The sequence below is a fragment of the Neopelma chrysocephalum genome, unplaced genomic scaffold, assembly GCF_003984885.1.
Source record: "Neopelma chrysocephalum unplaced genomic scaffold, ASM398488v2 Primary Assembly neopelma1_119, whole genome shotgun sequence".
Lineage (NCBI taxonomy): Eukaryota > Metazoa > Chordata > Aves > Passeriformes > Pipridae > Neopelma > Neopelma chrysocephalum.
The window spans coordinates 2620791-2635498 of record NW_020897781.1 but is presented as its reverse complement, the minus strand read 5'-3'; the positions used below and the strand labels follow the sequence as shown (position 1 = coordinate 2635498).

Here is a 14708-nt window from a genome sequence, read left to right as displayed (position 1 = left end):
TGCCCAGCATTCCCAAGCAGAGCTCTGCTGGGCTCACCATGAGACACACCTGCTGCTTGTTCCATGGGCAGGTGATGCCCAGTCTTCCTCCAGCTCTAAAATATGCCCAGTGAATGTCTGTGGGATAAAGATACTGCCCAAACCCTCTGCAATGGTTCTTGTTTAATGATGGGCTTGGAAATCATAGAATCCTGGAATGGTTTGGGTTGGAAGAGGCCTTAAAAGCTCATCTCAGTGCACCCCTGTCCTAGCTAGAACAGCTGGGGTCAGTTCATCACTGGATGGGTGTAACCTGAAACTGTGTATTCTATAGCATTTCCCAGAAATGCTAAGCCATTTCCCAGAAACTGTTATCAAGGAACCATTTCTACCATCTGCACCTAGAGCCTGACTCCTCAGGCTATAAACTAGGTGCTAAGAGGCCTGCGAGATAGGATGTTGTTTTTGTCCTCACACCCATTAAGGAACCCCCCACCCTGAGGGAGGTACTGAGCATCCCTGCCTGAACTGAAGGATATATAATCTTGGAGTCTTGGGACTTTTTTAACCACTCGTGGGATCCAGAGGAAGACTGCAGATCACTGCTCTCAACTTAACTGCAGCCACCACTCTCGGCTGGACTGCAGCCACCCCCCTCCACCGGACTGCAATCACCACTTTTGACCGAGGGCAGCAGCAGCCTCACCATGGCCAAGCACCACCCGGACCTCATCTTCTGCCGCAAGCAGGCCGGCGTCGCAATTGGAAGGCTCTGTGAAAAATGTGATGGCAAGTGCGTGATCTGTGACTCCTACGTGCGGCCCTGCACCCTGGTGCGCATCTGTGACGAGTGTAACTACAGGGCGCTGTGTGATCTGCGGGGGCCTGGGAGTGTCTGATTCCTACTACTGCAAGGAGTGCAGCATCCAGGAAAAGGACAGAGACGGTTGCCCTAAGATCGTCAACCTGGGCAGTTCCAAGACAGATCTTTTCTATGAAAGGAAAAAATATGGCTTCAAGAAGAGGTGATCCTATCTGTACATTGCTGTACCTCCTGCCAGGTTGGCCACAGGGTCTTGGAACATTGCTGGACTTTATATTATTGAAAACTGGTTGATTATGTTTTTCTAAAGCAGCCACCCCCCTCGACTGGACTGCAGCAGCACACCACTTCTGACCGGACTGCAGCAGTGCTCTCACCAACAGGTTTTCCCCCTCTCCCTTTGCTCTGGACTCAGGGGGCCTATCTAACACCACTCTGTTCATGCCCCAGGGTGCTGGGTTATACATTTGGGTTTTGTGGGTTAAAACCAATTGTTTGTCTGTATAATCGTACTTATTTTATTATTTTATTAAATTGTTCTTCTGACTTACAATCTCTCTTTTGCGTTGAGTTCATTTTCCCCTGCTGGTTTACCTTTAAACCAGCACAACCCCCCTGCCATGGGCAGGGACACCTTCCACTAGACCAGGCTGATCAGAGCCCCATCCAGCCTGGCCTTGGATGCTCCCAGGGATGAGGTGTCCCCCTGTTTCAGTATGTTTTGGTAGGTCCTGACTTGCCTTTGTGCTGCCACCCTCCCACAGGTGTCCTGATGCTTTGTGGGGCAAACAAGGGCTTCACTTCAATCATCCCGTGGGGCTCCAGGCAGGAGGGCACCTGCCCAGCCTGGCCATGGGGGTTCAGTCCAGTGGGTCTTTTCAGGACACAGGTCTGTGTGGTAAAATGATTTCTGTGAGTCGCTGTGTCCCTTCAGCTGTGCTGCCTCTGCCTGGGGATGTGGAATGAGAGGAAAACTGGGTGTCCTCTTGTTCCACGGGCTGGGCTTGAAGGTGAATACTCTTCCCATGCTGCTCAGCAAACTCCATGTGCAGCAGCCCTCCAAGCCCAGGCTTGCTCTGAGTGAGGTGTGGCCGAGGAATTTAGATCTCCTTTGCCTTCTCTCCTGCCATCAGTTGTCCTCAGGTAGAGGAGAAGGCACAAGCTGTGCAAAGCACTTTGTGGGACTGCACTGCTCTCCCTCTTTGGGGTTTGTGGTGTCCAATAAAGCATTCCAGTTACTTTGAAGCCATCAGAAGCCATACAGACACACGGTCCCTTTCTGTCCCCAGCTGCCTGTTCCACAAAATCTTGTAGGAATTTTGTAAATCTTGGAGCCCCTTATCCCCCTGTCAAGGTTAGTGGAATATTGACTGCTGGGGAGCTGGACAGACACGCACTGTGTGCTTGCACAAACCTCCTGGCAAGGGATGCCAAACTGAAACCTGGTATTTCATTTCTTAAACTTTGCTTTTCCACTTCTGCTCTCGTCTTCTTAACCAAGTGAGCTGTGTCTTTTCAGTTCTGATGAATCTTGCTCTGTTCTTCTCCACTTCCAAGCCCTGCTTTGGATGGAATTGTCTTTAATCGATAAAGGGAAGCATGAAGCTATTTACAGAAGATACATCTCTGTGAATATATTGGCATTTGGGATGACCTGTCTGGGAACGGTCCTCCTGTTCCTTCCTTCCAATAGTTCAGATATTTTCTCTGACTTTGAGAATGTTTCTCTTTTTTCCCTTCCTCCTTGTATGTGTCTGTGATCATCTGTTTTCTGATCAGGATTCATCACTTTTCCAAGGAAACATTTGTTGTTCTTCAGATCACCCTAAAAAGACCCAAAGGAGATGTGAGTAACCTCCAGAGCTAACAAAGCACCTTGTCAAGCAGTAAGGGCATTTCTCTGTGGTGATCTTGCACTTATTCCAGGTATATTAATGTCTCTACTGAAGTTCGGTGGCCTCAGGCACTGAATAACTCACTCTGTGTTGCTTTTTACCCGTCCAGCCCAGAGGTGTTGATGGGCTTTGAGAAATGCCCTGGGTGAGACCCGAGGAACAGCTTTACATCTCCAGCTGGAGCAGCCCAGTTTTACTCCTGTGTCATGTCTCCCAATCCAGCTCTTCCATAGGCTCCTCTCCGCTTGCTGGAGCCTGTGGCTGCCCAGCAGGGCATGAATGAGAGCTGCTCTGGCTGCCTGCTGCTCCCCCTCCCTCTCCCACCTCCTCCTGAAACCTCCTCTCCTCCAGGCTCAGCCCCTCTTGCCTTGCTCCCGAGCTCTGCCCCTCCAGCTGGAGCCACAGGTTTATCTGGAGGCAAGGAGACTCTGCTCTGTAAGCTGAGACCCAGGAGGAGGAGGAGGGATCTGCTGGACCCTGGAGGAGAAAGGGTTTAGCTGCCCAGGAGGAACAGAGAGAGGCAGAGCCTGGGCACCATGGCCGGATTCTCCACTCTTGGGCTCCTCTCCCTGTGTCAGTTTTTAGTCACAGCATCAGCTCAGGTGAGAAACTTAATTTGTGTCTTATGCTGGAGAAAAAACCTGCAAGGGTAAAAGAGAGTGATCTGTGTATGTTGTGCCTGTGGGGTGAAATGTGGCAATAGGGAGATTATTAGCCTAAAGTTTATTAAAAGTGTGCATCTGGGTTTGTACCTGTGTGGGTCGGTGTAAAAACCACTGCTTCATATTTCCATGGAAGTGTTGTCTTCCCATTCAGGACTGCAGTTATGAGAGAGAAAGCCTCGGGAGAGGGGGAGACCTGTGGATGTAAGAGAAACAGTTTTCTTTTACACTGAAGTAACAGCTAGTCAGTGAGACTGATCTGACCTGGGTCTTTATTTGAATCAGAATTTCTTATTTATTCCTTCAATCAATTTTCAAGTTTTCCACTTATAAAGCAGCATATTTAACCCTGTTCGTTTCGGACGTGGAGCTGTATTAAACTTCCCTGTCTGGTGTTAATATTGTTGTGTGGGGAAGTGACTCCTCAGTGAGGTTTTTCATTGTTAGTGAGGAATTTTTGCAGCCTGGCTTGGGAATTCAGAGCTGCCCTCATCTGCTGCGAGCAGAGCTACTTCTACAATGAAACCTTTGTTCCCTAAAGCTACAGCAAGTTATTCTCTGGAGCCCTCTCCATACAGAAGTCATTTATTGGACCTTTTTTGCCTTTCTCCACCTTTCCAAAATCCCAGATTTTCAAACAGCATCCTGCTCAGAGAGGAGACTTTCCCTTTCTCCTCCTGTCTTTGTTGGTGTCTACCTGGCTTTTCCATCACCCTATCAGCCTGGGACTATACATTATTTATTACTGCCAAGCACTTGGCACCTATGTTCTGTGGGCTTTGCATTTGCCCCTCTGCCCAAACCAGAACGTGCCTGTGGGCAGGGAGAACCCTTTCCTATACAACCAAACCCATTTGCTGCCCAGCGACCAGCTCTGATTCCCAGGATAAGCCACCAGTTAAACGAGCTGGGGAGCCCTGAGGATGTGCCCAGTCAAAAGAGGTTTTCCAAAAAGCCTTGCAGAGCAATTCTGAGCCCACCTCAGCTGGCAGGGGGCCCTGAGGGAGGGAGGGCCAGTGCAGATTTAGGGTTAAGCTGTAGGACTTGGCCGTTGCTTTCTGATCCAGCCCATATGTTTCTTCTGATGCAAAAATAAACTCTTGTCTCTCCTTTTCCCCTAGTCCCTTCAGAGAGTAGGACCACAAGGCCCTCCTGGACCACGAGGACCCCCTGGACCGTCTGGCAAGGACGGCATTGATGTGAGTGATGCGCGGCAGGGGCAGGCTCAGGGTGAGGGGTGGGGCACAGGCAGAGCCAACGGAGCAGAGAAGCTGCTCTTGTTCTTCTTTGGACATCCTTCAGGGGTGGGCAGACCTGGAGAATCAGCCTCCTCATAAGAGACCTCATTTTGCAAGAGCCAGAACAGCGAGTGGAGGTGCTGAGTGGCCTCAGGTTCTTTTCAGGATAAATCCCCTTCTCAAGGGAGAGCTCAGGGGTTCATGACCCTGCCTGCAAAGTAGAATATTTCTCTTTTGGTGTTAGCATCTGTGTAGGGTTGAGTGCAGGGGTACAGTGTGTTCTGGGGTTACTGCATGTTCAGTAGTTCAGAGAGAGGATTATGTGATGCCTCAGAGCATCCACAGTTCTAGAGAGGTTACAAGAAAATCAAATATGCAGCACTGGACACTGCTCTTTTATTTTATATCAACTTTTTCAGCATGGTTATCCCTAATTTTGGCACAAGAGATGTCAGGATTTGGCTCGTGTGTTGCCAGACATGAGTTTATAGTGGCCCAAAAGGCAACTGAAATGGACAACCTTTGTCTCAGCAGGCAGCTCCTTACAGTACCTCCTGTGGAGGTAGAAGACCACGTACCCCAGGACTTAATGGAGAAGAAAAGCTTGATCTGTTACTTTTCATTGATGTTTCCATAGAAATGAAAAATACTGTTTCCATATATCTGTTGGATAAGGACTGAATTGTGCCCTGTAGTTGGAAGTGGACAAAATGAGCATCAGGAGGACCTTCAACAAGACCACATCAAATGCAAAAGTCTGGGTTTCTGCTTCGATTTCCAATTTGAGTAGTGCTTGTCTGAGCTGCTTATGGATTAGTTCAGGGTTTTTTAAAGCTAGTCTGAAGTACATTTATGGAAATTAGGCCTGTAAGCAATCTTGAAAAAAATCTATTCATTCCATGCAGGTCATTTTCTTTTGGATAAGGAGGTTAAAAAAAAAAAGATGTTTGAGTTCCCTGGAATCTGGTGAACAAGGAGTGTTTGTGTCTGCAGTGGTGAGCTTTCCCAGTGGCTCCATGAGCCAGGCTGGTCTGAAGAGAGAACCTCATTGATTTCCAGCCGGTCCCTCCAAGTGTCCCTTCAGTTAACAGAGGCTGTTTTACTGGGAATCTCGCTCTGGTGTTGCAGCATGAGAAGTTCAGAGCTGGTACCTTGACAGCTTCCACTCTTTTTCATGATGTGACAAAAAGCTTAAGGGGATGCCCTGGAAGAGGGTAAAGGCCACGTGTTGCCATTCACAGCAGTGAGCCTGTGGAGTCCCTGCAGCTGGGCATCCATGTGGCCGGTGGGTTTTGGGAAAGGCTGGCTGTGATTCTGTACAGAGGGAAAAACAAGAGTTTGGGAAGGATGAAGCCCTTCAGACTTCAAGTTTCAACTTTTGCAGAGAGGCAATTGGAAAGAAACCTGTAGTTTTTCAGTTCCTACTTTCTACAGAATATTTTGCATTTCAACTCTGGAACAGCACCAGCATCACTTCCAATAGCTCTTGGAAACGGGAGCCCTGGGAAATGCTGATCATGTGAACCTACACCCTTTTATCCACAACTAAAAGCTTTGGAAGGCTCCCTGTGGGACAGAACCACATAATATCTAATTAATATGAAGAATGTTGTCCTAATAAATCAAACAGCTGAGTAAAGTACTTAAGGTGCAAAGTCCTGCAGTCCCAACTTCAGCCTGGGGTTTTGGCTGTGCAGGAATACTCTCACATTTGAACAGACTTGAACCCCATCCCTCCTATGGGTATAGGATGTCAGGTGTCCTGTTCATGTGAGATGGTCTGGCTTCCCAGGGTCAGACACCAGGATGGTTCCTGTTATTCAACAGGACACTGAGTCCTTTCAGGAACTGCATAGGAGAAGAGATACAGGGCTGTGGCTGATGTTGAGCACAGTCACACAGCCTCCCCATTTAAGGGTTGCCCTTTTTTTGGTCCGTACCCTCCAAAAAAATGATGGTATATAGAATCCAGCACTGCTCTGCATTTTCCTAGTGCTGCATGGAGAGGATCATGTGGATCCCGAGTGGCAGCATCAAATGTGCCACTGCAGAATGAAACCATTATTTTATTTCTTTTCTTTTGGTGATAAGACTCTTTTGAAATTGCAATCAGAAATTTTCTGGACTGTATCTGTGCAGCTTTCCTGAACTCTGTAAGCCATTCCAGCCAGGCCAACTTCACAGATGGCTTCGGATGAATGCAGTGTAGGAAGTGTTGCCGGGTGTCTTTGAGCTGGAAGAGTGCTGCTGAGGTGTTCAGCCACCCCTTACCATCAGCTGTGAGCAGTGAGAGATGCAGAACATGCAGCTGAATTATTCAGGATGTTTCCTTGGATGAACCCCATCAGCACAATTTCTCAAAGGTCCTGCTTTCATTCCTGCCTTTCAGTGGGAGCTGCAACATTAAGTCCCTCCGAAATATTTCATAATTGAAGCCTTTAACACGCTTCGCATTTCAGACTCAGTAACAAGAAAAATGTCTCTCTCCCAAGAGTAGAAACAGCATGTTGTGATCAAAGGAATTAGTGGCAAGTTCCTGTGAATTATTTCTGGGGATGTAATTCCCTAAATTGCTAATAAGCAATTGTCACTTTTCAAAAATCAAGGGTTTTTTTTTCTTCCCCTGCTTTCTTTCTCTTGGCTAGACTTGCTGAGAAACAGTAAACTTCCTTCTCTCTCACACAGCACCAGGAGAGCATTTCCTTTTGCTGACAACCCTTGCCTCTAATTCCCAGTGATCTGGCATTAGGGGTATAAACACTGAGTAGGCTTTTGATTCAGCTCTCTGAAGTTCTGGTGCTCCTGCAGAGTCCCCACAGGGGTCCACGATGGCAGAATCAAGGTTTAAGATGGTCCCCAACAGCCTTTGCTGATGCTGTGACCTCGCTGTGCAGATTTGCCATCACGCAGGCAAGAAAAATTTGCAAGGGGCTGGCAACCTCAGGTGATGGAGAAGGGAGTAAACCACCTCTGCTGCCATTTCCAGATGCCCTTTCATTTCAAAAGAAGTGCTCCTTTCATCTCCTCACCAAAGGACCTTCCCCACCTATGATACTGATAACTATTTATGGAAAAGCTGTAGGCAAAGAGTAGTGAAGGAGTTGCTTCAGCAAGACAGAGCATAAAGATCCTTCTGTTCAGGGACCCTCTGGTCAGTCCCCCTCTGCAGTACATAAATCCTTGCCTGAGCAACTCAAGGCAGCCAGTCTGGAAAGATTTGCCCACAGACTTCACAGTAAATATAGAAACATGCTATAAATTCCACAGCTTTGCATCCTGCCTCCTGGCTCCTAATTACCAGGGCCACGGTGGGCTGGTGTTATTTCCAGCCTTGCTCTGTTAATAACCACCCATTTTCCATATAGATTTTCTTCTTCCAGGGTATCAACATGCCCCTTCCCCTCTACTCGCCCACAATCCCTGAGCCTCTCACAATGCTCAGTGCACTTATCCTAAAGCCAGGAGGGCAGGGTACCATCTAGACTGGGACACAAAGTGATTTTCTGTGGGATGAGCTGGGAAACCAAGCTCCAGTGAAGCTCCTGCTGTTTAAAAATGTTTGCTTCTTTTGGGGGCTAACAATAAAATACAGATATTTCATTATCTGAGGTCCGAACGACGTTGCAGCTGATTGAGCTAGAAGTGATTAAAGACTTTTAAAATACCGTCTCCCAAACGCCTTTAATGCTGTTCTTAAAAGTAGCTTTCCATTAGAATAGGAAAAAAAATGAGTGCTTTTGAAATATTTTACAAAAATTGTATTTAATCAAGACTGTGCAATTGGATTAGGTGGAAATCAGTTGGGGGCTTTGTTCATTTGCTTTTCCTGTCCGGGTTTAGTCACATGAAGAAAATCATTGTAGACAGTTCGTTCATTCTTCACTTTCTGGTAGTCCCCAGCTCCTGGCAGTACCACAGTTTCATACTGTGCCTGGGACACCTGGTGCTTATCCCTGTATCCCTCTGTTTCGTCAGGAAGCTTTGATAGCCTCCAGCTTCCTCGCTGCCCCGCTTGCAGACAACCCCAAGAGCAAATAACTTCTGTGTCTGAAAAAAGTTGGAGGTGCTGACACCATTCCAGAGCACTGGTTCTCCCTGGAAGGCTGAGGATGTGGATTTCACTAAATTTGCTGTCGTGGGTGTGGAAAAGCATATCCAGACTCATCCTGCCTAGGGGGTAGCAGGATTTAAAGCATCAGCTCCATAAGGCTGAGAGTGGTAAATCTTGGAGTGGGCACAAAGGAAGATTTGAGCTCTGTGACAGTTGGGAAGCACACTGTAGGAAAAAGCCAGCAAAGAGAGTTTCTGCACTAACACTGACATCTTTTCTCTTTCATTTAGGGGGAACCAGGCCCTCCTGGTTTGCCAGGCCCACCAGTAAGTATTTTCTGGTAGATATTGACTTGTTCATGCTTTTGAGAGGGACACAGGGCATGAGCTGACACTTCCTGCCTCACTTTCCTCTTCACCTGCTGCAGAATTACCAGAAGGAGTATGCAGGACTGGGGATGCTCAGCAGTGGTCCAAGGGTCGAACACATTCTACCACTTCATGGCTAACTGAGGATATAAATGAAATAAAATGCAAATTAAACAAATTAATGAAATAAATAAATGAAATAAAGCATCTGGTGCAGCACCAGTATAATGAAACTGGCACCAAGCCAGGTATACATGGTTATTTTTGGCTTTGGTCTGAGTCTGCTTCAGCCCCTCACTCTGCCAAGGGGTGCTCAAAATTGTACCTGGTGGCACAGCTTTGGCCACTTGCTACATCCCTTTCTAACCCCTGCTAAGAACAGCTTATGAGTATGTGGAACTGAGCCAAAGCACTGAAGTGAATTTAGGATTTGGATATGGATTCATAGCAAGATTCATCTCCTGTCATGGAATTCTTCCATGTTGCACGGTGTAAGATTAACACATCTACAAATGAGCTTCCCTCTTGTAGCCTGTATCAACACATGCCACATTTCTCTTGCTATTATGTGGAAAATAATTGCCTGTTTATCTGATGTAGGGGCCAAAAGGTGCACCAGGGAAGCCTGGAGCAGCTGGTGAAGCTGGATTGCCTGGACTTCCTGGAGTGGATGTGAGTATTTCATCATCTTCTCTTAGGTCCTTTAAATATTTCACACAGGCACAAGTGTTTTCCTGAAGTGTCTCATGAACTTTTCTGTTTCTACTGGAGAAGTAAAATTGGTCCTGGATCTACGCATATATGTTGCATATCAGGAGCAATTTTAAGAGTTGAAGGCATCTCTTGATTGAATTAAGGAGTATGAGAAAAATTTCGAGACACATAATTGACACTGTTTTGATTGTTTTTTTAATTTTACAGGGTTTAACAGGAACTGATGGCCCACCTGGCCCAAATGGGCCTCCAGGAGACCGTGTGAGTACCACATTAGATCCTAAATCCCTTTAAATGAACATTTTTCCTGTTTGTACTGATGGTTTTCTCATTCCTATGTAAACCGGGGACATTCAAGTGTTGATTCTGATGTAAACCCTTACAGAACACTTGGACCCTTGAAATGAAGCCCCAGGTGGCTTTTCATTGGACAGGCCATGAGACCCATCTTTCTTTCACATGGTCTTGAACAGGCTTGGGTTGCCTCGGTGTTGGGAGTACCAGTGCAGAACAACTCCAGTGATATTTCAAGTATCCAAAAAGTTTCTTGAAGCAGTTAACAGACTTAATTATGAAGTTTATCAAAGTGAAGCTAATTTGGCCTTTATTTGCAGTCTGAGTAGGCAGCTCTGTTATGTTTATAATTACTGTTACTGTGGATTGATTATTTAAACTTTTGCCTTTTGTTATTTCTGGGGCTGTCCATATGGTTGCATTATTAGTTGCTTGGCCATAGTGTTCCCCAACCAGCTTAGCAAGAAATAAGAGTTTTTTCTGCTTCCTGCATATTACAGCTCTGCTAAAGGGCACCACAGGGATAGAGAAATGACTGCCAGGGATGCTACAGATGTCCTTCAGATCACCCACAGTGGGGCCAGAAAGGTTCTTAGGCTTCCTTGTGACATTAAGGACTAAACATTAATGAGCCACTCAGCACAGATTGTGATCCAGCATGGCTATTCTCCTGTCTCCCAGCTGGGAAGATGAGGCTTGTATCCACAGCTGGCTTACTGGCCTCTTGAAGTCGGGGCTGCAGTGATGGGAGGTTAAAAAAGGTGGATTTTGGTAACATGTATATCTCAATAATCTGTTTGTTGCCCCAAGGAGTTGCTCAAAGCACAGAAATCTATGGGCTGTCTCATTCAGTCAAAGGGATGAGTGATGCAGGCATGTATCTTTGGAATGTTTTTCTTCCTCTCCCATGTGCAAGGCGAAGTTTGCGTGGTCACCGGGAATGTCGAGTGGCAGGACCCAAACATCTTGGTCACAGCTCCAAATATCTTGGTCACAGCTCCAAGCCTCTGTCCGTCACCACCACACTAAATCCCACTCCTTTGCTGTCCCTTGTGTCCATCTTTGTCCCCAGAGATCCAGAGCTGCACAATCCTGGCCACTCTCAGACAGTCTGTGGCAGGAGTCCAGCGCCTTCTGGGAACTGATCCCTGATTTCTAAAATAGAAAAGCTCAGGACCACACACAGTGGGCAGTTCTGTGCCCCTGTTCTGTGCTGGGTGGCCTTGTTTGCCCATGCCCACGTTAGCACACAGCTCCTGGCTCGCAGGGTAATTGAGCAGATAATTTCTGGGCACCAGAACTTCCTCTTCAGCTGTTTGGTGGGAGCACCCAGACAGAGCTGCCCTCGCTCCATGCTCTGGTTTGATGTGCTTTCCCATGTCCTGTAACTCAATCTGTCGGCATGGGGCAAACCTGGGACCTGCCATCATTCATGGGAGCTTTTCAGGGTCAGTGGTCCATCTGGAAAATTGTTTTAATTGGTCTAATAAAAACCTGGAAGAAGAAAAAACCTCTGAAAGCTTTGGCACTCTGAATGGACAGCGTTGTTACCCGACTGCCTTTTTTCTCCCTGTCTTTTAGAACATATTTCAGTCTCACACAACTCACTGAAATAAGGTGCCTACTTACTGTTGGGGGCTTGAATTCATGCTTAGCACAGTGATTTTTTTTCTAAATAAGCTTATTTTTCTGGACTGGAGTGTCTGAGAGTGAAGCTGTTTAGGGAAGTGGGCTCGTGGAAGCCAGTTTTCAGTAACACATTATTGCCCAACATTTCCTTTCCTCTCTGTGTCACATGCCATCAGTCCAACAGTGATTCACATCAGACCAGGGACACAGAGCAGTGCAGGCAGCACACCAAAAAGGGTTTTTATCTTAAATATCTCCTGTTGCTCTCAGCATCCATTAGCTTTTCTCATGGTTCTGCTTACAGACTGATCAAATCAAGCCTACTTGTTTTTCCAATTTTAAAAATCCTTTATTCTCAGCTAGGAATGAGCTGGGTTCTTACCTCTGTGCCAGATACTGGTGTCTTTCATTGGAAAGTTTTCGAAGGCCATTTTGAAATTTGTTGCTTTGCACTGTAAGCAATAAGAAAAACATAATTGTTAATTCTTATTTATGAATGTCATAATAATCAAGTATTTTCTATGCTCCATAGTTGTGTACTCAAAAAGTTTATTTTTATAAAGTGAAAATTATGATGATATTGTTTTCTAATCAAAAGAGAAAGAACATTGTTACCAGGAGAACGATTTGAGTCAGACAATATTATTAAAATTGAGATGTAAATTAGAGTCTCTCCTCTGAACTTGATGCAGTTGCATCAACTCAGGGACTTGATGATCTCTAATTGTACCAGGAGTGTTCACTGCTGGATGTTGCACTTTCTACCCTCCAAGATATCAAAATTAGGGAGTGTAAAGTGCCAACATTTGGCATTTTGAGTGCTCTGCCAACCTTTTGGCACATTGGCCAAAGCAGAAAGGGGCAATGCAGCTGGTTTCAGAATTAGGGTGTGAGCCAGGAGGTGCCAGGAATTCAATGTTTTCTTTGCAAGAAGAGATCCCAGGTTGTCTCTTACAACCATCAGTAGTTGCAGAAACTTTTGGCCTAAAGATGAAAGTGGCTGGAGGAAAAGCAGAGTAACCTGCAGCAAGAGAAATGAATGAGCTGACATTTGCCCTGGGTTGATTTTTATTGGATTACAGTCCCCTGCTCACAAGACCACTCCTAATGAGGCCTTGGGTCCTCTTTCTCCTTAAGCTTAACAAGGGAAAATATTTCTAATCTCCTTCGGTACGCAGGGCGCTGGGAGAGGGCAGATGTCATCCCTGGGATCACAACAAGCAGCAGAGTGTGTTGGGATATTTGCCAGGTCTGCCCATCCACCTTGTTCTCCTCATCCTAGGGGCAGACACCATTTAATTCTGGTTCAGGACATCCTTCTTGAGATGTTTCTGTGCAGCATTTTGGGGATGTTTGGAAAACAGGTTTGGGCTGGTGAGAGGCTGAGGGAGCCTCGTGCTGTAATTGCTTTGTCCCTGGGCAAGGAGACGTCCCTGCTTTGTCCCTGCATCCCTCCACTGCTTCTTTCTTTTTTTTTTTTCTTTCCCTTTTTTAAGTTTTTTAAAGGAGTGACCAAATCACTCTGCCCTCACCAGCTGCCTGCCATGGCTTTTTCAAGAAGGGTCTCAGATCTGAGAGCATCAGTCAGACACCCAGTGTCTCTTGGCCGGCTCAACCCACCACACTGGAATTTTGGGATTTTGTTTTTTGGGTTTTGGTGGGGGTTTAGTTTTTTTTTTTTTTTTTTTTTTTTTTTTTTTTGTTTTGTTAATTTTGTTCATTTTTACATTTCCATTCACTGGGGATGGACAAGGAGGTGACTGAGAGCTTATGGGTCGGGATTAAAAAAAGGGACAGGTTGGACAGGGCTTGGGGCAGCCTGGTCTCATGGAAGGTATCCCTGCCCATGGCAAGGGGAGCGAAACAAAATGATCTTTAAGGTCCCTTCCAACCTAAACCATTCTGTGATTCTGTTTCAGAATTACTACCCAGAATTAATTTTACAGTCTGGCAGCCAGTTGGCAACTCTGCAATACAACAAAGGGGTTAAGGAGGTCTCTCTGTCTTCTTATCTTTAGCCAAGCAGGAACTTAACAACTTCAAGAGTGACTTAATTCTAGTCTAAGACATAAGATCACCAAGCTCTAGTCAGGCCTAAGAGTAGGAATGCAAATTCAGAAAAGGAGATGGGGGGTTTGCCAAGGAAGCTCATGAAGAGGCAGAAGCTGCCAAATCTTTGCCTTTGCTTGAAGGGAAAATGTATGAACTAATAAAATTCACTAGGATGAGTCCAAATTTTGTGAATAGTTTCAGATAATTTAGTCATTGGACCAACAATATGAATGTGTTATGAATGAGAATATTTCAAATAAATATAATTCAATTTATGAATGTTTAGATGTTCGTGGAGACTAATCAGAGGCCAACTGGGAGTTCCAAAAGTGTCTGTTTAGTCTTTTAGGAGCAAATGATGAAGAAAGTTGCTGGGGCCAGTTCTGAACATCCGTCACCACTATCTTAAAATGTTCTTTAATCAAGCAATTAATCAGGAATGGCAGAATCATTATTATTCGTAAGTCTCTGTCCTTATACTTGTGAATTCAGCTGAGCATCTCCAGTTGTGTCCTGATTCTGCAAGACAACCCTGGAGTCTCCAATCAAAGATTGGTGTCAAGGAGAGCAGGCATTGTTCACTACCCATATGGAGGTGTCTCTTTTATTCCTGCTAATTTGTATCCTGTTTTATTCCCATAGGGTGCATTAGGACCTGCTGGGCCACCTGGACCAGCTGTAAGTACCTCCAGGAACAGCACAAGTAATAGAAGTGTGTAATATTAAGCCAAAACCATCACCAAGAGAAGATGGGAAGCTTCATATCCCAGACAAAGGGATCAAAGCCTGAATGAGTGAATATATTATTTCAAGTGTTTAAATATGCATGTATGACCTGTTCTGGTAACACAGGGCCTATTTTTGGTCTCTGAGATGCTATAAAGCAAACCAACTTGGGATGCAGACTAACATACCAAATGCTATTGAAATTATGAGACATTACCTAATGTCTAACAAAAATTAAAAGGAAAAAAAGGAGAAGCAGATAAACTAGAATGTTGTC

The 14708-nt window shown here is 45.7% G+C and overlaps 1 protein-coding gene and 1 pseudogene across 1 annotated transcript in view; both read left to right on the top strand.

Annotated features, from left to right (window-relative positions):
- Positions 1–682: 682 nt before the first annotated feature.
- LOC113974377 lies at positions 683–1019 on the top strand (annotated as a pseudogene).
- Positions 1020–3103: 2084 nt separating this feature from the next.
- Positions 3104–14708, top strand: part of COL9A3 (collagen type IX alpha 3 chain) — a 35197-nt gene continuing 23592 nt past the window's right edge. Inside the window, exons 1-6 of the mRNA XM_027697323.1 lie at positions 3104–3299; positions 4481–4558; positions 8939–8974; positions 9617–9688; positions 9938–9991; positions 14348–14383. Coding sequence (XP_027553124.1) covers positions 3234–3299; positions 4481–4558; positions 8939–8974; positions 9617–9688; positions 9938–9991; positions 14348–14383 — 342 coding nt within the window. The 5' untranslated portion in view covers positions 3104–3233. The remainder of the gene's footprint in view (positions 3300–4480; positions 4559–8938; positions 8975–9616; positions 9689–9937; positions 9992–14347; positions 14384–14708) is intronic.